This window comes from Dermacentor silvarum, chromosome 3 (genome assembly GCF_013339745.2).
Source record: "Dermacentor silvarum isolate Dsil-2018 chromosome 3, BIME_Dsil_1.4, whole genome shotgun sequence".
NCBI classification, from domain to species: Eukaryota; Metazoa; Arthropoda; class Arachnida; order Ixodida; family Ixodidae; genus Dermacentor; species Dermacentor silvarum.
Window position 1 is genome coordinate 140,900,999 of NC_051156.1, and position 20,396 is coordinate 140,921,394.

At 42.5% G+C, this 20,396-nt stretch overlaps 1 protein-coding gene across 2 annotated transcripts in view; it reads right to left on the reverse strand.

The window, feature by feature from the left end:
• Nucleotides 1-222: 222 nt before the first annotated feature.
• LOC119445843 (myb-binding protein 1A-like protein) overlaps nt 223-20,396 on the reverse strand; it is a 49,237-nt gene continuing 29,063 nt past the window's right edge. For both annotated transcript variants that reach the window (XM_049663674.1, XM_037710146.2), the window contains exons 19-31: nt 19,845-19,990; nt 18,372-18,511; nt 15,332-15,503; nt 14,016-14,088; nt 13,705-13,754; nt 13,133-13,165; nt 10,445-10,518; nt 9,324-9,372; nt 8,858-8,974; nt 7,753-7,818; nt 4,688-4,795; nt 2,424-2,533; nt 223-363 (exon numbers count right to left, since the gene is read on the reverse strand). In XM_049663674.1, the coding sequence (XP_049519631.1) occupies nt 252-363; nt 2,424-2,533; nt 4,688-4,795; nt 7,753-7,818; nt 8,858-8,974; nt 9,324-9,372; nt 10,445-10,518; nt 13,133-13,165; nt 13,705-13,754; nt 14,016-14,088; nt 15,332-15,503; nt 18,372-18,511; nt 19,845-19,990 (1,250 nt within the window). In that variant the 3' untranslated portion in view covers nt 223-251. The remainder of the gene's footprint in view (nt 364-2,423; nt 2,534-4,687; nt 4,796-7,752; nt 7,819-8,857; nt 8,975-9,323; nt 9,373-10,444; nt 10,519-13,132; nt 13,166-13,704; nt 13,755-14,015; nt 14,089-15,331; nt 15,504-18,371; nt 18,512-19,844; nt 19,991-20,396) is intronic.

The window sequence follows — 20,396 nt, forward strand, 5'->3', positions numbered from 1 at the left end:
GCCTCCCGGCTCCAACATGGGATTAGCCAACAGCTAGCCAGGGTTCCTTTCTGGGGCTCCAATGGCTGGCTCCTCAGGAGCTTAATAAAGTTCTTGTCTGTCTGCCTCTCTGTCTGTTAGCAAGAACTTAGGGGTCATGTATACCAGTAAAGAACAAGTTAACCAATTTTATGTGGCTCCTATGCATCAAATAAAGAGCATCAAATGAGACAATAAATAAAATGCAGCCTAGATGCACATTTACTAAAGCTTCAAGATTTTCTTGTACGCTTCTTCGGTGTGGCATTGCCGTTTAGTCCAGTTGATTTCCTCTTCTCGGATTTCGCAGACTTTGCACTTGTGTTCCCACTACTCGTCTGAACACTGCCAAGAAAAAGAAAGGTTCTGCATTATAAGTTTTCCTATGCACATTTTTGCACTGCAACAGCAACTATACAACCGCCCATTAAAAAAGCAGTGAAGTCAATTATTGAGGCAAATGTAAACCAGATATGATTTAATGGCTTAGATAGAATATAAACTCCTCTGTAAATTTTGCTGAGGAGGCTTTACTGAGTATCACAAATGCAATGTTTTCAGCTGGCACATTTGACTCGACTCTAAAACGTAGCAAATTAAAATCAATATATTTGAAAAGAAAAATTTGTTGCTGGTTGACAGTTGTTGGCCTATTTCACTGCTTTCTGCAGTTTCCAAGATAACTGGAAAACTACTTTGCACAATGTAGAAAATGGGTATAGTATATAAAAGGAAAAAAGCACTGAATCAGCCCTACTAATACTGAATGAACATATTCGATTCTGTGTTTACAATTTAACAGAAGCATTTGATGTCATAAATCGCAGTACTACTAATGACATTTAATGCTTTAGTATCAGTGGCACTCCTAACCAGTTAAGATGCTGTGAATTGACAGATAGATACTAGAAAGTATGGAATTTACAAGGGGTGCACAAAAACCTATTCTTGCTCCTTTCTTCTTTATATTGTATGTAAATTACCTTGTATCAGACTTTCTATAATGTGTCCTATATGCAGATGACTCTTGACGTGGAACAGCAGGTTAAATGATAAACACAAGAATGGTAACCAAACTCTTAGCTGGCTTTCATTGGCTACTTGGAGAACATCTCCAAAATAAGGGTAAAGTTATTTTTTTTTTTCTTCATTGAACTTGCTCTTTACTAAATGCAAAAAGCTCCTCTCAAGTAATCATACTGAAAGCTAGCCATACTAAATTCTTAGGATTAGTTATTTATGCACATCAACTAATGATAATTTACAAAAAAACACTGTATTTCATTTTATGGAATAACTTATCTAACAGCCTTAATACAGATTGCTCAGAAAGCTGTTAAAAATAATTACTTTTTCGAAACATACAGATTATGCAACACATGCTTCTGTGGTGCATCCATTTCTACCTTATGTTGAATAAAAATGTCCGAAAAGCACTCTTCTACGCACGCGCAGTGCACTACGGTGTTGCATTTGTGCGATGTGGGCTATTAGACCATTACGCAACGCAAGCGATTTGCAACATTCGCGAGAAAAAAATAATCCAGCTTTTGAGCGTTTGATGCAGCCTTGGAGAAGCTAATCGGTAAGTTCCCGCTTTTCATGGTCACGGGAAACTGCCCGAGACGTCAGGAGATCTCGGATAAGCTTCACATAGGTATATTTTATATTTTGAATTATCTATATATCAAATTATTTTGTGATCGCCTTCGAGTTTTACTTATCCCAGATCGAACGTATTCAGACCTTATGCTGGAGCATCATCTACTCATAGAACCTATGCACAATGGTAACTGAATTTTCAGCCTATGTTAAATGAATATTTTATAAATAAGCTGCATAAACGTTTCTGTTTTTCTGTGGTGCAGATCATTTTTCCTGCTGTGACTTTAGAGCTGAGAGCCTGTTTAGAGGACCATTGTGGACCAAAGTCTGTAAAACTTTTAATGAAAAGTCGACATCTTGAATAATAAATCTATTTTTAGTGCTTTATCCAAAATTAAAAAAGTTCTGTGTTCTGACTGCAATATTTTTCAAATATTAACGTTAGCAGGTCAAGGTACAGTTGAACCTCGAAATAGTGAGCACGGATACAATGAAGTAAGTTCGAAGTGTTTCTCACCAATATCAGCAGGTAATGAATATGTGCTTATAACGAATATTGAATATAACGAAGTTATTTTGTGTCAGATGCAATTTCGTTATAACGTGGTGCAACTGCGCTTCCCGAGAGGCAGTAATAGTGAAAGATCACCTCTGCTGTGACATCACAGAAATGAGAAAATGAAATGGCTGATATATCTGTACAAGTTCTCTTCGAGTTAGGCAGTGGTGTATTAGCCACTGCACTCTTAGATTGTCACCAAATACTATAGCAGTATTAGATAGGTGCTGGGAAAACTTACCCTTTGAGAAGGGCACTAAGCTTCATCTTGAGTGGCTTTCTCTTGCCCATTTTAGTACTCCTCAGGGACGTCAGTGACTGTTCAAGCCCAGTGTTGCCTCTAATGGGACACTGTAAACAGCAAAAACAAAGATGAACACGCTTAAGTTGAATGGCTTCAATGTCACGTACAGCTGTCTGAACATGAGAAAAACATGCCAAGGCAATACGAGTATGTACTCGATAAACCAGCCCATCTCAATGCAGGTTTATTCCCACCACCAGTGAAAGCATGTGCAGGCACACAATGTGCTCACATTACATAAATCATACCTAGGCATGAACTGGTGAATGATATTGGTATCAGTATGCACATTGGAAAGCTGTAAAAAAAGTCTACAATTAGACGTTTCACTATATTCTTTTGGTGTTTCCCAAACAGGCATTTCAATATCTCCTTTGTTTAGCTATGTTTGTCCTTGTGAAATAAGTGGTACTATAAGTAGGCTTATGATTTTATGCTATTTACCTGCAAGAAATATCACTTGACATCCTTCAGCGTTTATGCATTTTCCAGGAGCTGCCTCTTTATGGAGAGGCAGGAGGAGAGCTTGCTCAAAAAGTATTGTTATGAAACATTCCTCTGTGTGCAAGAATAAAGTTTTCCACCATACATTTCAAATAGTACAGCCCTTCTACTCTATTTGGGAAAGATTACCAGCAGGCGAACAAGAGAAACCTCAGCCCAAAGCTGTATCAACTCGTCTTTGTCTGGGACATGTCACCCTAAAGTGTACTGCTCCATCTTCTACAGCGAATATTCACCACTTGTTCTGGCTTTGTTCAGGAATGAGGTATACTTGGGAAAGGATACTAAGAGCTGCCAAGCTACGAGTAGATGACGATAAGCCACTCCTGCCCACGCTTTTATTTAAAGGGACACCTAAGGCAAAGATTAAGTCAAGCTAAAGTGATAGACTAATGCTCGAGAACGTCTAAGGCGTCAATATTATTGCGAACAATGTTTTAGTAATCGAGAAATCAAGCTAAATGCAGGACACGATTGCAGGACACCCACCTGGGACACTCAAGTACTAGCCCGATGACGTAGGTACTCCTGATTGTTAATTCTGTCCCTAGCACTCAACCTCTCGTAATAAAAAAGATCATTGCATTGTATTATAAGACAAAATAAAATGCTACTTGTACAGTTCTATTCAATGTTCAGAAAGAAAAACTCACTGACGTTACCCATGACAACGATCCAGGCGGTCGAAAGGTTTTGTTTCCACTCCACTCTGCACCGCCTGTGCTTTTGCGTTTCAGCAGTTTCGTTATCACACAGTGCTGCACTAGTTTTACACATTGGTTGCAATTTTACATTGGTTACAATTGCACATCCATGTGATGTCGCGGGATGCCCGAATGGTACATGCCACTTTACCGAAAGCAGCTGCAGCAGCAAATCTAACGCTCTATCTTGGCTTGGTTTCTCCATGTCCATGCGTTTGCGTTTGTGCTGTCTGTCAGGCACCATTTTACCCACCGAAGGCAGTGAAGGCCGGTGATGGCGTATGCAACGTCACCACTCCCCCACTCGGGGGGCGGGCGATTTGAATTGCGCTAAAGCTACGCAGATCCTTCAGACGTGATTTTCTCATCTACTAAGACTTTTCTTTTCTAATCTACTAAGATGAAACAAGTGCTGCGAGGTTTATGGAATGGCATTTTAACAGTCCACATCGACTTAGTATTTGCCCTTAGTGTCCCTTTAAATTAACATCTATGCCAAAGGGCAAACTTCAGGAGAAAAAAAGTGTCCCCTTGTTGAAATGTTGGCTCTAGGCTGACACTTCTCCTATTCGCCCATGGTTGATCGATTTGTCTCCATCCTCCAGCAGCAACATTGCCTTGCTTTAATCTTTGGAAGCATGGCAGATGAACGGTGGTTTTCAAGCTGAATGCGATTTGGGCCCATTTTCCCGTGTCTGTCGCATTGTTCCCACTACCACCTCAAGTTGCCATAGTTGGCCAAATGGAGAAATGCCGGTCCACCAGAGGGTTCAGTAAGTTCAACTTTGATCTGTTCAACCCATCACCAAGTGGGCAGAAAGCACACTGTATTCGGTCAAAAAAAAAAAAGTACCCTAATAACTTACTTGCACACAACGTGAAGAGTGTCTAGTATCTTTTTAGAACAAGAGTTATTTACAATGCCACTGAGACGAGCAGACTATAAAAGTGGGAACAAGAAAGGATTCTTCGAAGACAAGATGCTTGTCTTACCTCCATGCCGATGTTGGCACACTGCTTGGCAACCAACAGCAACAGGTCACACAGTTCGACCAGCAGGTGTTGTTTGGGGTCGCTCTTCTCTGCCATCTCAGTCAGGAGCTGCATTCGACCAGGTCATAGAAGCATTATATGAGAGCCCGGTTAAGAAACTTGAATCATATCATTAAGAGTGCTATGCAAAGGACGCAACCAAGCAACAGAAGAACGGAAGTTTGGAAAAGTAAAGCTGCAGTTATATATTTTGCTTAGAAGGTAACGAAAGGAAGGTGTGGAATACCTGATACTGAAATTGTGCAAAGTGAAATGCATTCATTTATGTTTTTAAAAATGCAGAACCTATGGCAAAAATTGCACTTCTGCCATAAGCAAGATGAAAAAAAAAAAAAAAAGATAGAAAGGCAGGGCAGGGCGTTTAACCAAAACAAAAAATCTGGCTTGCGACCCCGCAATAGGAAGGTTGGAAAGGGAGACGTAGAACGATAAGGAAACAGAAAGACACAGAGCTCATACATGCAATCACAGCCATTCACACTACAGGATAACAGTTAACATTACCAGTCAGTGCTTAAGTCACACAGGTTTGTTGTCCCTGCATTATAGATTGCCATGCAGCAGCAGCAACATCACTGTTGCTATCAGTGGCATAGCCTCAGGGTGGCACACCCGGCACATGCCCCCTCCTCCCGAAATTTCTGTGCCACTATGCGGCCTGCCCAGCTCCCCCCTCACCGTCCCCAGGTCAAGTGAGTGCCCCCTCCTGAAAAAAAATTCTCACTATGCGACTCATTGCCACCACTACCATTGGTATTGTTACTAGGAGCCAAGCTTGCATCCATTCCGAGCTTACTGTACTGTTTTGTGCTTACATGAATTTCCACAACTATGCTAAATGCCTGAAAGGCATTATGGTGACACAATATTTCAAATGCCTTGAGAATTGGTTGTGTGTTCTAATCTTTCCTTTCCTCAAAGTAACGCGGGCATGTGAGTGAAATCTTAGCTAATCTTGGAATGGCTACTATCACAGTTTAGCAAAACAACGTATGAGCCCCGCCACTCTCTCTACTGCATGTTAAGGTTTAAGAACTAATTAAAATCTCAAGCACAGCAAGCAGGCATCATATACACTCACAAAAAAAAAAAGAAGTGAAATTTGCACTCCAAATAATTTATTAAAAATTCCTTAAAATAGAGAATATAGATTAGAGAATATAGAAAGTGGTTCCCATGCACACATATTAAGATGAATTAAGGCAGCTATTAGACAAGTAATCATGAAATACTAATGAACACTATCACAAAGGCAGTGAGACCATCTCTCTTATTATGAGACGAAGTTATTCAAAGAGTTCATAGCCGCCTACAGACTTGTAAAATGCCGATGCTGCTAATTTCTGCAGGTATGAATACAGTAGAACCCCGCTGTTACGTTTTTCATGGGACCATAAAAAAAAAAAAAACGTAAGAGCCGGAGAAACGCAAGAGCCAGGAAACAGGAAAAATTGAGAAATGGGAGTAGTGTTGAACTGCACACAATATTATTTTAATTCTTACGTGCGACAAAAAGTAGTTTCGCCCGACAGCCGAAGTATCGATTGCGGTGAGCTATACAAAGTAAGAATAGTAGTTTTAAAGTCTGTATAAACTTGTAAACATTCGGTTATTAACTAATTAACAAACATAGTGTCAGCGCCCACAGGCAAACATGAACACATCACACTCGATGAGCGCGGACACGCGCAGTTAAGCGCCGCTGCAGAAGCGAGCGAAGTGACCTTCGTGCTGCTGTCTATCGCTTCAACCCTGAGCGCCGAGAACACGCAGCACGCACAAAGCCACGAGCCACCGACGCACCTACACTGCGTAGAATCTACCCCCACGCAGATCGCTTTCAAGATAGGGCCCGCGGGACCGCGCGCGCGCCGCCGCGCAGTATGATGCTAGAGCACAACGCTGCCCGCTACCTCCCCCCCCCCCCCCCCCCCTCGCTGGTGCCTCGAGCGCAACGGAAGGAGGCGCGCTTCCTATCTGCTTTTCTTTCGCGCGCGAGACGCGGTCGTCGGCTCCCCTCGCACGCTTTCACTCGCACATTCAGCATACGGCCGCGCGGCTTCCCTCGCACGCTTTCACTCGCACATACAGCATACGGCCTCGCGGCTTCCCTCGCAAGCTTTCACTCGCACATACAGCATACGGCGCGCGGCGACGTATGCTGTATGTGCGAGTGAAAGCGTGCGAGGGGAGCCGACGACTGCGTCTCGCGCGCGAAAGAAAGCATACGGCGCGCGGCGACGGCGTTATCGCCCTTGGACTTTATACGGAACATCTATGAGCCAAAACCAATTTTAGGGCCGCAACGCGTCATAGACATCATCTTTAGATAGCAAAAGCGGATATCAAAGGCCATACTTTTGCTGGCGGAAACCGAAAATACGTAATAAATGTCGCCCCCAGCACTTTGGGCGGCCAATGCCATCGTCAAACAACCAAGCCAAGCGACATGAAAAGTCAAAATGGCCGCTCGGGCCGGCGCGGTGTGGCAGTTCGCAACGTATGATGCGGGAACGGTCCCACAGTTGCGACGTAACAGCAGGGTTACCAATGCATTGGGTTCTATGGGAGCTGTGCCGGGACCGGCCGAAAACGACGTAACAGCCGGGAAAACGCAGCACCCGGGAACGTAACAGCGGGGTTCTACTGTACTGGAATGCGGAAGAGCGCAACTGTCATGACCCTAGAAGAAATCCAAAAGTGATGTGTCTATTTCCTCTTCACCGTTGGGTGAGCATGAATTGAGGAAGATAGAGGCTTCACAAAAATGCTGGCAGATGCCCATGTAGTGGTGAGGTAGAAAGTCACATTGTTCATGCATGCTTGCTTGGGACATGACAGCTGTGCTCCTTATACAAGAATTATTACTGTTCCTTAGACAATAAACATTATATTTCTTTCTACAGTGGCACTGAAAGCTGTCATGTTAAGTCAGAAATTTCATACATAAAAGTACTGGCCTGGCCTCTGTTGCCACAAATGCTATTCTATCAAGCACAACTTACCTTTATTGAGAGTTCACTCAATGCTTCCAGTGCTGGAGTCAACTTCTCTTTAGAGCTGGCATCCACCTTGAACAACAAGAGAGCAAGAGAACACGCTCACAGTTAACACTGCACTGATGACCAGCTCAAACAGCTACTGTATTTGTACAAACATAACACAAGCCCCCCCCCCCCCCCCCCCGCCAACACACTCTCTTTTTCTTTTTTTTAACAGAATTACTACCAGCGCAAAAAGGCACATATTTGTAAGTAGCACCATGCTCCAAGTTTAATGCTAAATTTTTTTGCAGAGTTTCGCACTTCATAATGTAGCGAGCTCAGCCACCATATGACTAAGCTTTGCAGGAATGCAAACCTCTTGATGGAAGGATGCACTGGACTGACTAAATGAAGGATTGCGGGCAATGGCACGAACCTCAAACCATATACTGTAAGAAAGCTTGTGGGGATGCACGACTCTCACGCATCCCCTGGTGTTGTTTTCCTCTCATGGCTCCTGTCTCCTGTAATCCGGCTTCACTGCGTGGCTTTGCGGCGGCGGCGGTATGGACGAACACGGATCGTTCGAACTCGCCACCGTTCACGTGACCGTACACGTGAACGACTAGGCGATAGTGTCATAGCATGGGGCGAACATATTCGCTCGCTATCCGGTCGCGGTGAGTCGGACTTCCTTGATTTGTCGCGCGCCCATGTGAATGCTCTATGGGCAGTAATTCGGCTAGCATGCATTAGTGTATGAAAGGTGCAATAAATGCCCTTTTGATTGTTTGCACTACTGTGTTGCCGTTCCTTTGTCCCAAGAGCACGTGTGAGACCCCACAAGCTTGTCTAGGGGCCTTAGGTCCAATCCACTGCACTGAAAAGCATCCACACGGCCTCAGTGAATAAAGGCAGTTGTCTCAGCAAGTGCATCTTGAACCTCTGTGTAGCAGATATGGCTGTACTAATACACACTGTTTGCTCGCATAATAATCACTGTGTGCATAATAACTGATAACTAGTAATAATAATTTTTCTCCCACATCAAACATTTCCCCTTTTGTTACATGCATGGTTGTAGTATTTTGCTGTTCAAACACAATAAAGTCATATTTTTGGTTACCTGCACAATTCGTAGAGCTGCAACAAGGAGTCCAAGAATGTGCAGTCTCTTGTAGTTGCGTTCAGCACAGTCCGTTGCACGTGGCACAAGGTGCTCAATAAAGTCGTCACAGTGTTCCTACGGGGATAACCATGGCAACATTCAGCACTGGTCTCAAGTCCTGTAGTCCTTTACTCGGAGCGTTAACTCACTACTTACTGAAGAAGAATAGAGAAATTGAGTTGCACTTACAGTAATTAACACAATAAACAATGAGCTACAATACCCTCTTAATGGACAAAGAACAACCAACACAGGAAAAACAAGAAGAAAAAGAAACTGCTTCAATTTAAATTAATTGACAAACAATTCTGCATCACACCAAGTGAATTATCAGAAACAAAAAGTCGCATTGTTGCTTATAATGTGCGCTGCATCTTTAAATATTCACCAGTGCCAACAAGTAGGAAATGTTAAAGGTACTCACAGGAAATGCCTCCATAAGCTTCACAAAAAGCTGTGGGCTGATATGAGAGCTGCAAAAGGAGAAACACTGCATTACATGTTGAATCAACACAGCCAATAGAAAGAGGTGTTTTGTTTAGTGGCATGAGCGCCAAATAACATTAGAGAAACTTTAGGTACATCAGAGGCAACAGTGTTTTAAGTGCTGCCTTATCCTGTCCCATTTGTTACCGAAATATCAAAAAGGAATCCGCAGCTATGGTGCAACCATAAAATCACTGTAGTACATTCAAACACTGAGATACACTGCCATATGCTAAACAAAATCAATGTAAAAGCATACCAGGAAATTGTGGTTGTACAGTACAAAGATAAAGAACATTCATGTATAGTACTGAGAACATATAGCAAAAGAACTCTGGAGGCTAGCCTCTTCCGAATTGGCTGCAAGATCCTATGCAAAAAATAGTTATGTGGGCTGGCAAATGCAACAATGTCATAAACTGTGAAAGGTCATATATGCTGTTACTCAAGGCATCATACCAAATGACTCTACAAATCGTTGGTCAATAGAAAATATAGAGAACCCGAAAGCAAGCTTCTCCACACAGGTCACCTGACTTACCCAAGATGACGGACCTCATGCTATAACCGCAATTAAGGTGTAAACATGCGAATTGGTGACATCATTTGTCAAAGTGAGTGTCCCAGCTTTGACGAGTCTCTCCTTCTTATCTCTGTCATTTTTCCGTCCCTTCTTGTTCCCCACACTACTGACCAATGTCTAGGTTGCAGCAGCGCACTAGACAGTTACAGTGCAGTAAGCAGGCCTTCTTCTTCGCTGTCAATCAATCACTCTCTCTCTACCTCTCTCTCTAGCTCACGCAACTGATGTCAATTGCGCTAACTACGTAAATTGTAATGGGGCGGCCGAAAACTCAGGGGAGTGGCGTTGCTGCTATCGGTTGAGATGCACATTTTCGAAACCTTATAATAAATTCCACGCGTTACGTGGATGCATAAATGTGCCACTTAAGATCAGAAGGACCTACCCTAACGACTCAGTACATCAGTACAAAATCTTCAAAATCGTTTTTGGGTCCCTTCAAGAGAAGAATGCAGCTTATGCAACAAACAGCTTACTTTTCATCCAAGTAGGAGTCGAGCGTCTTCATGTATAGTGGCATGTACCAAAGCTTGTCAACCTTCTTGACAGCCTAGAAAGTAGATGAAATATTCTGTTATAGCTGTTCAATAAGTGATTTCTTCAAAAGTGTGTTATGTAGCGAATTCATTGTAACAAAGAAGCATCACAAGACATGAAAATTTTCAATTTTCAACTTTTTTTTTCTTTCAATCAAGAAAAATTCCATGCATGGCTAATATGCTATACAGTATACCCGTGGGAATCTACAAAGTCATTTAATTGCCAAAAAATTCCCTGCAGATGCCAGTAAGCATAACCAAGCATAAGTGTTTGCAAACACCCAGACGGGCAAAAAGCATGCTGTTAGCTCTAAGCTCCACAGAGCCACAGCATAAAAAAGAAAGGAGCGCTTTCCAACATGCCACAGATGTTGTTCGCATGTATTATTTTCTTTCATTTACTGATCCCTGGACATTACATTAGCAGGGCCTACAAGCATGTAATACTAAACGAGCATTTCAGGCACATAATTGAAGCCCGATAATAACAAGAGTGCTAATTTGGGCTATTTGGTAGAACATCGACATACTGAACAAACAGCACAGACAACATGACTACAACATGGGCACTGACTATCAACTGGTGGTTTTATTCGTCATGAGTGAGTGAGTGAAACAACTTTATTGAGACCAGCGGATTAAGGCCTGCTGGGCCTAGGCCGCGCCAGAGGCGGTAGAGAGACCCTGTCTCCCGGCCACATCTCGAGCTCGCTGGATGGCCCATAGTTGGTCTTGCAGATCTGAGCTGATCAGCGCGGCTTTCCAACACGACCCAAGCTGTTCTGAGGAGACTGCATTTTTATCTTGTACATGTGTGCAATCCCATAGAATGTGTTCTAGGGCGGCATGTTCTGTCCTACATAATTTACACAAGTCATCTGGGTATAGTTCGGGGTAGATGCGATGTAGGTGCACCGGGTTGGGGAAGGTTCTAGTTTGAAGTCGCCTCCAGTCAACCGCCTAAAATCTGTCTAACTTGGAGCTGGGAGGTGGGAATCTGCACCTCGACCTTTGGTAGAAGCGGGTGATGTCGCAGAATCTGAACATTCTGTCCCTCTCCTTCCAGGCCTCCCCTCCCGTTCCTTCGGGGGGAAGCTTCTTCGCGAGCGCGGTAAATCAGACCTCGCGCGACGCAGTGGGCTTCCTCGTTGAGGTTGGGAGCGGGGGACTCGCAGGAGGTGTGAGCTGGGAACCAAATGATGTATCTCTCTTCGAATTCCTCTGATGATATGAGCTGGGCTTTCCCGTGGAGTATGTTAGCGGCCTCGGGCGATATTCTTCCTCGCGCATAGTTTCTGATGGCCGACTGCGAGTCGCTGATGACGTATCTACATTTGGGGGAAATTAAGGCCCGGGCAATAGCTACTTCTTCTGCAATTTCACTATTATTAGAGTGTATCGAGCACGCGCTTATGCACTCGTGGTCGGAGTTTATTACTACCGCGACGTAGGATTCGTGACTCAGGTACTCCGCTGTGTCCACGAACAACGCCTCCTTGTCTCTACCGTATGCCTCGAGTAGAGCTTTAGATCTGCTTTGGCCTCCTGCCCTGATCAAGTTCGGGGTGCATGTATGTCCAATAATAATAAGGAAAATGCAACTTCATTATAGTCCGTGACAAGTCAAGAATGCAGCAGAGGCTCCTCCTCCTCAAAAGATGTGGTGCACCTGGCCATTTATCCTTCCGCACTTGCAAGAAATAGTTCGCTTAGAAATTCCACTGGCAGAAAGACAAGGATCCCAAGATGTTCAGCAAAAATGAGCATGATGTGGTCATGTTGGTCATGCACCGCACACACTATGAGCCAAAATCTCCAAATGTGGGGGGTGGACAAGACAGCTCGCCGCACAAAAATTTCATTTGAAAAGCGAATTAAGACTGAGAAGAGAATTAGGATTAGAATTTCACTGGCCTTGTGCACAAAGTACCTTTTTACCATTACCCCCCCCCCCCCCTTCTCTTTTTATGTGTCGGTGCATGTCACTGCCGAGATGTCGAGGATGCCAGGAAAGGCTTAATGGAGTGACTGATCCCTTCACAGACCTATCACTCGCGCCTGATGCACAAAAGGCTCCCCCAGTAGGGCAAGAATAAATAAGAAAGAAGAAGGGGACAGCAGACAAAGCGATTGCACAAGCATACATGTTCCCTTTGAGGAAAGGCTTGCGGATGTGTTCATCACCGGTCACTGACTATAACTACGATTGTGGCTTCAGAGGAATAGCAGTGTAGTTCTTGTGTGCTCACATAAGTTAATGTTTCTCCACAACCACCTTTCTCAGTGACCCTATTAGTCCCAGCCATCTATCAAATGCACGAGCTTCTAAAGGGCCAACTATGCTTTCTGCAATGTCACTTAGACAGACATCCACCAACAGTTGACACTCTAACTTGGCTCAGAGGATCATTCCTGAAATTGTGACCTTTGCAGTAGACACGCTCAACCTACGACTTTCAAACTGTTGCATATCTTAATCTGTAGCACACTGACGTTCAGTCTATAGGAAATGTTTCACTAGAAATTGTAACCTTATTTTTATAGTTTTCCATAGTAAAATTCTATGATGTGGTGCAAACCATTCCTAATTAATCAAAAAGTTCAACGAAATGTGTTTGTACATACCAATTCACTGCAAATTTTCTTGTGGCAGCGAACCTGTGAGGAAAAAGAAGCTTGCAGAATCAGCGCAGGCAAGACATCATGTTCGCTGCATTATGATGTGATGCATGTTGTTACACAATTACTCAATGATTATAAGAGGGCATCCACAAAGTTCTGAATTATTTTTAACTCAGGTACCCACATTTGAAAGAAACAAACAACGTTTACTTTGCCAGACAAAGTGATGCATCGGCTGTATTTACAGATGCTAACTATTCTTACGAATTTTTCATAGCACAGCTAAGTCTTGTGTGCTGGTTTCATGCTAATCTGCCTCCAGTGACTAAAACCAGTATGTCACTTCTGCCAGAAGCGCCGCATGTCATGAAATTAAACTGAACAGAATTAATTGACACTTGTAGAGGACATCTGATAACAAAACATTTTTTTTTTTTTCTCTTACGTTCTCTGCCTCAGAAAAAATGTATCGTAACTTACTCCACGGATGCCCCTCGTACATCTCTGTTAATTTTGTAATTACATAATTATGATGGCATGCACATCTCTCTTGCCGACTGATCTCTCACACTTACCAAGAATGCACACAAGGCGCTCAATGAGTTCTTCATCCCAACATGCGACACTGTGAAAAGGACAGAGAAAGGGTGATTAAATGAGAAGGCAAAGTGACATTCGGTATAAGAAGCATATAGTACATCCCAAGGCAGAGACAAGTGACCTGCCCATCTCACATTGAAGCAATGTCGGCGCACAAAATGGCCGATGGCTTCCAGTGTCTATAGCATAATTCACTAACAAACAAAAGCACAAAGATCGACTTTGCTAGGTTTTGCCAGGAATACTTTTACGAGGCATGCAAATGATGAACAGCTGTGCTGCTTACCCAGAGTCACTTGCTCCATCACAGTGGACGTGAGAGACTCAACATCACTGCGGACATCCAAAATGGCGCCAAACTGCACACACACAAAAAAAGCCAAATGAGAACCTATGGCAATCGTTACTTCACATGGCTGTTGAGTTCTGCTTTAATTATCGAAATAAATTTTACACAAAAATTCAAGTATGTTTTACTAGCTGTAAACATCTGCATGCGTGCACGAAGCACATTTTTATCTTTTGTTTTACAGTGCCTTAAATAAAAACCATGCATACACACTTAGGCTCGTCTATATTCAAGTTGGCCTTGAAGAACTTGAAATATGGCGTCTACTTCCAATATTATTTGCACATGCCTCTGTGGCAATGTATCTCTCTGAGAAAAGCAAACAATTCAAATGATTTTTAAGACATTCTCTATATTAAAAAGCCATTAGTGCGTCTTGGCAGGCATTTTTGCAAGGAGCAAACAAGTGACCTGTCCTGCGCTGCAGCAGCTATGTGGCATATGCATAAAATTGACAGAAGCTATATAAAATTTTGCTCAATACGGCCACAGCCATCAGCACAAAAAACATCTAGGCAAGCCTCGAGCCACTGATGGATCACCATCATACCCAAAGTGTACAGCGTGTGCACCTTTTGTTTGGTCATGCTACACAGAATTCGAAGTTTTAAGAAAGATCTCCTTCAATGAGTCTGGCGATCGTAATTGCACCGACAAATTGGGCTCAATCGTGGCCAACGATATTGTCTACAATAACCCACGCAAGTACTAAATTAAATGTATTCATTTATTTATGAATACTGGCAGTACAATCAGAGACCATAACAGGAAGGACATCTTCAGGAAGCAGTGGATGCTGGTAATATGCCAAATAAAATTAAGCTGTGAGGTTTAAAGTCCTGCGAATACACACAAAATTACCTCACGACTGGCCGCTCGAGGCAGTTTGCGTGTATTCACGGGCGTCTTTCACGCTCAGAAAAACACTTTTATGTAGCATGTATTGAGCAACAGAAAGCTATATCGGGAGTTTCTCATGCTCCACACTTTTCTCATTGACACTTCTTCATCGAATTATAATATTTGAGAAGTTGATTAGATAATTATTACTAACTATCTAATTAGGCAGAATGCAAAAATAATCATAGTACTATCTCCAAGTGACAGCAAACAACATAACCTTTGTTCTGTGCAGCTATGTGGCATTTACGTAGTTTTTAAGTTTTGGCCCAAGTTAACAGGAATGCCCTGTATACACAACATAAAACTCAAGAAGAAATACAGGGTGAAGAAAGGATGAGCCTCTGTTTCACCTTTCGTGTGCCACTAATTATGTGCAAAGTGTCAGAGATGACGTTGAGGGTTTCGTGGCTGCCTCTCAGTGCACTTGAGGACGATGCCTTCACCAGGGTTTCTGCTATTCTCACAAGGTGATGCAGGGGAGCCACACCACTCTTGACATAGCCATTCAGGAGGTTCAGGCACCTGCGTACACCATCATAAACGCACAGACAGCTCCACTGATAGGTCAAAGCACAGTTTCTATGACAGCTGCTCACAGGGACACACGGTCATTCTGTCAATTCGCTGGTTGCATTAGCACAGATGCTTGCTCTAAGCCACATAATGTCATTAACTTAGTGTAGCGCACAAAGTGAACAAAGAACAGGGGACGAACACGGAAGCATTTGCCCTTGTTCATCCCGTGTCCTTTGTTCAATTAGTGTGCTACACCGAGCCAATGAAGTACCATTTAGCTCAAACCTGCGAGTTGCCCCACAGTACATTTCCAGGTCAGATAGAAAATGTCACTCCTGTGCAAGTCAAGATGTAAGCATTCGCTTCATGAAAAGAAAACTGGTAAACAAAGTGCTTGGTTTGCTAAAGTAACTCTGGAAGCAGTCATCAGTCAGAGGAACAAAGGAAAACACAGAACAGAGGTATTCAAATCACTGCAAGGATCAGGCTGCATACTTAGAACTATAGTACTAGTATATTTGATGAGCTATGGGCCAAACTGTGATGGATTGGCAAGAGTGGGAGATAAAATACCAATTTTTAGCCAGCCTATAACCTGTTTCATACTTATAGCAAGCAATGCTGAGGAAGCTAGCAAGTAGTGCAGCAATAGAAGGCTCACTCTACATGTTTCTCGGTGCAGTTTTTTTTTTTTTTTAATCAATGATGCTTTACAGTACGGAATAACTACTGCATGTGTTACAACTACAACTTGCAGACGCAAGTTTTTGTTAACCATGACATTATCTGTGCACTTTCTGCTTCCAGTATGTGATGCACTATGTCTTTGTAGCGAGAGCAAGTGATGCACTGCTGCCGCTGGTTGCACAAATATGTCAAACTACTCGTTTGGTGGTAAAGAGGTTCAGATCTATGAAGTGTTTCATGTAATCAATACATCGTATTTTGAGATATTAAAGCATAAGATTTAATTTTACATCACATTCATTGTCTCATATCTATAATCTTTCTGTGATATCTGATGCACTACTTTTTGGTCATGGATGCAAACAGTGAGAGAAGTCTCTCTAGCCTTAGTGTTACCTGCTATGTATAAAACAAAGTATCGGTGGCACGTACAAAACTGGGAGGGCCACTACGAGAACTTGGCATTCAAGACAAAAATTTGTTTGAGACGGGAGCTCAAGTGCTGTTCGTAAGGCAGCAATTGTCAAAGCAGCAGCGATGCTGAGTGATGATTATGAGCATGTGAGTTTCCCATCGTTATTCTCTTTATCCAAGAAAGAATTCGATTTTCTAGATAGCAGCTGGTGACGGCAAAACGCTTTTCACCACTGCAAATTTGCTCCTGCTTCATACTATAGGTTTCAATTTCCTCTAATACTATTTCTGTTTTCATTGTACCTGTGTACAAATTCGCAATGCCTGGTATTAAATATCATTAATAATCCAAATGTTTTAACTAGCACAAACCAACTTTCTGTTCATAAACATAAAAATCACAGCTGCTTCATGAACCAATCAGCTGATTTTCGCCATGCCCCCTGCAGCTTCGGTGACTGATGGCTTCTTTGGTAGTTACATTTGATTAAATTGTACATTTCATCTCACCTAAATCACCTTGCAAATTGCTTGCAGGGGTCTCAAGATCGGAAGTACTCATTCCATTGTAGCACAAGGTTTATTTGCAACCTGCCTGCTTGTAAAGTTATGTTTAATCTGGCACTGTAGTTGTGTTCCACATGCACTACCACAGCCTTGAGCAGTACCGGTACATTGTTTCCTGTTTAATCTCACAACCACAAGTTTCACTCTCAAGTACATTGATAAAGCTGCAAGTTTTCTGTTACAGTAGAAACTTACTTATACATTCCCCATCCATACGTGTTTTGGGTAGTATAAGCTCGCAGACCCCGTGTATTATGACACTGACATATTATTGTGATTTTGCATGATACATTGTCAATTTAATGCAGAATCACAAAAATGTAAAATGTCCCTTCTAAGATAATCAAGAAAATGTTAATGAAATCTCTAGTGTATGCCCTGCACCATGTACTAAAGCTATTCAGGCTGCCACAATTAAATCATACACTATTAGGAAAGGCATAGTTATGTCTGAGGTGACGAATACATTCAAAACTGCTATCAGGGATCCGAAATTTCTTTGAACCTTCAGTAAACTCCCAGGTAAATTGTTTCTGGGTAGAGACCCTCGCTGGAGTTTGTTTAATATTTAACCCTACAAAGCCCAATGTGCCATTTTTGATATGCCAAGTTTTATACCTCATAATACTTATTTAAGCAAAGGCAAATTTATGCGCATAGCTTTTCTGATTTGCTTGAGTGAAGTTTCCCTCCAGCTGTGGATATCTCAGCAAACCAATTACTAATTCATAAGTTAATATACTAATTAATTTCTAACTCAAATAACATTTATTAGTTTTTTTGTTTTTTGTTTTTTTTTTTGCGTATGTACAAATGTACTCTTCATGGCCAGAAATAGAATGAGATAAAGTTGTTCTAGTTTTTGTTCAAGTGGAGTGGTGTTTGGGCTTAATCACATGCTTGCTTCGCACATTTCCCAGCTACTGCGACAGAGAGAAAGCGCGCAAGCAGGCACACACACACACGCACGCACACAGCCCCAAGAAAAACAAATTAGGATCTGCTGTATATGCCTGCAAGTGTATGAGTCCAGAAGCACTGAATGCCTAGCAGCAAACAGCCTGACCTGATGCACCTCTACGTTCTCCCCAACTGAAAAATGCTCGAGATGCACTCCTCAGACACACACCAAAATTGCAAGCCAGTGCTCTTAATGCGTGCCATCATTTGGTGCAAAGAAACACCAGGTGAAGACTGTTTGCATACCTGGTCTGAAAATGAATGCCGACTGTCCGTTCTTTGCTCTTCTCTTTGTTGGCAGGCCGTAGTCTACCTCGAAATGCTTCTGCAATGGCCCCGTCTAGCTCAAACATCTGTTCATCTGTTGGCACAACCTCCTCAGCACTCTGAAAGAAGTGCAACAAAATGTACATGCAGAGCTTCTCCTTCACGTAACTCGTTAAAAAATAAAAATTAAGAACACTGAAGAAAAAAGTTCTGCAAAGGCAGATTTAAAATGCGCACCTAGAATACCGACATTTGCTGTATATTCAATGCATGACACAATGCGTTTCATTTGAAATCCTACAGCATAGAGATAATAGTAAGTGATAAGACAGGTTGCTACATATCTGTCCCTGCACCTTGACACTGGGACAGCTGAGCATTGCAGTGAAGCCTACAGACATGATGGTTTAACTCTTTCCCTACCATGGGGAAAATAGATGTGTTTTTTTTTTTTTTTTGTAGGTTAAGCGAGATCTTTTTTTCTGAAGGAACTACTGCACTCAATATTTAATGTAGTACTAGTACATAAACAAAAAGCAGAATGAATACACTTTTCACGCGTAAAAGTTTCATTAAAGAGATGTATGTCATAGAAAAGATATAGATTGCTAGAATCAAGATTGTGGTATAAAATTCAAGTTTGTAAAGACACGCTTGTATCTGCTAAGAAAAAAATGTAAAAAAAATTGAGATATACGAAATGTATTGCTGTCTAATAGGCACTAACTCCGAAAAATATCCAAATTTTTCATTGAATAGGTACTCCACTACAAAAATTGAACTGCAAGCACTATCATTGGGCGTGCTGAGCTGCGGCCGCCGATGTTTCGGGCTGGTTTGCATCATTGTCGCTCTCGGAGCCAAAGTCAGACGAAAAGGCAGCATCCTCAAACTCACTACTGCTCAATCCATCGATAAAATCAGCCGCAGAAACAGCGAAATCACGAGATATGCGATTTTTCAAAGCGCACGCACAGCTCGTGGAGGTGGCCATTTTTTGCTTTCTACTTTGACGATCATGAAACTTTGGAGCACATTCAGAAATCACTGCCTGGCGGGAAAAAATCGAACTGCTTAAAAAACAAAAATATAGTTCTCCTCCTTCATGTCTAATGGCGTAGAGTGTCTGTCCATAAGCGGCGTGCGGAAGGTCTCGAAAGCAGTGCTTCAAACCAAGGATAGCAGGCGGCCATTTATGCTTTCTACTTTTGACGATCACAAAAACATCAGAGCGTGTTCAAAAACCACTGCCTGGCGGGAAAAAAGCAAACTGCTTAGAAAACAAAAAAGTAGTTCTCCTTCACGTCTGATAGCGCAGTGTGTCCGTGAGCAATGTGTAAAGTCTCGAAAGCGGCGGTTCAAACCATCATTAATTGGCTAACGATGCCCAATGGACACGGTATGGAAAGAGGTAAGCTTGAGCATTAAAGAAATAAAGCATGAGGAACATACCGAATCTTCGTCATCAGCAGCTGCATTTCCCAATGCTGCCCTTAGTCTTGACCTCAGTTCCTCATCTGGATTGCAGTCCTCTTCGCCTTCCATTTCACTGTCTTCATCACTTTCTTCACTCTCAGACTCCACGCCATCTTCAGCACCTGAAAAAAGAAAAGTGATCCTGAGTATATGTCACCATGTTACGTTGCTTGCAGATTGCAGTGAAGAAATTCTTAAAACAATTAACACAAAGCATCCTTTTAAACTAGCCCTTTAAGCACCATTATCTGCAACGAGCAATGTCAGTTTTTACCACACTGTCAAACATCTGTTCTTGAGGCTTACTACAGCTGGTACAGCGTTGACTCTGGAAACAAAAGCTTCAAAATTAAATGCATACATGGTGAAGAAGTTCCCCACACAAAGATCCTGCACTCTGTAAGAAGGTGTACAGTCATGGACAGCCCAAGCTGAAACAAAATAACAGCAGCCGACAGATACTGGTGGCGCGGCCCAGCCGCAAGAACGGAAAGCTGCGACGAGATAAAACATGTGTTCGAGAGTGCC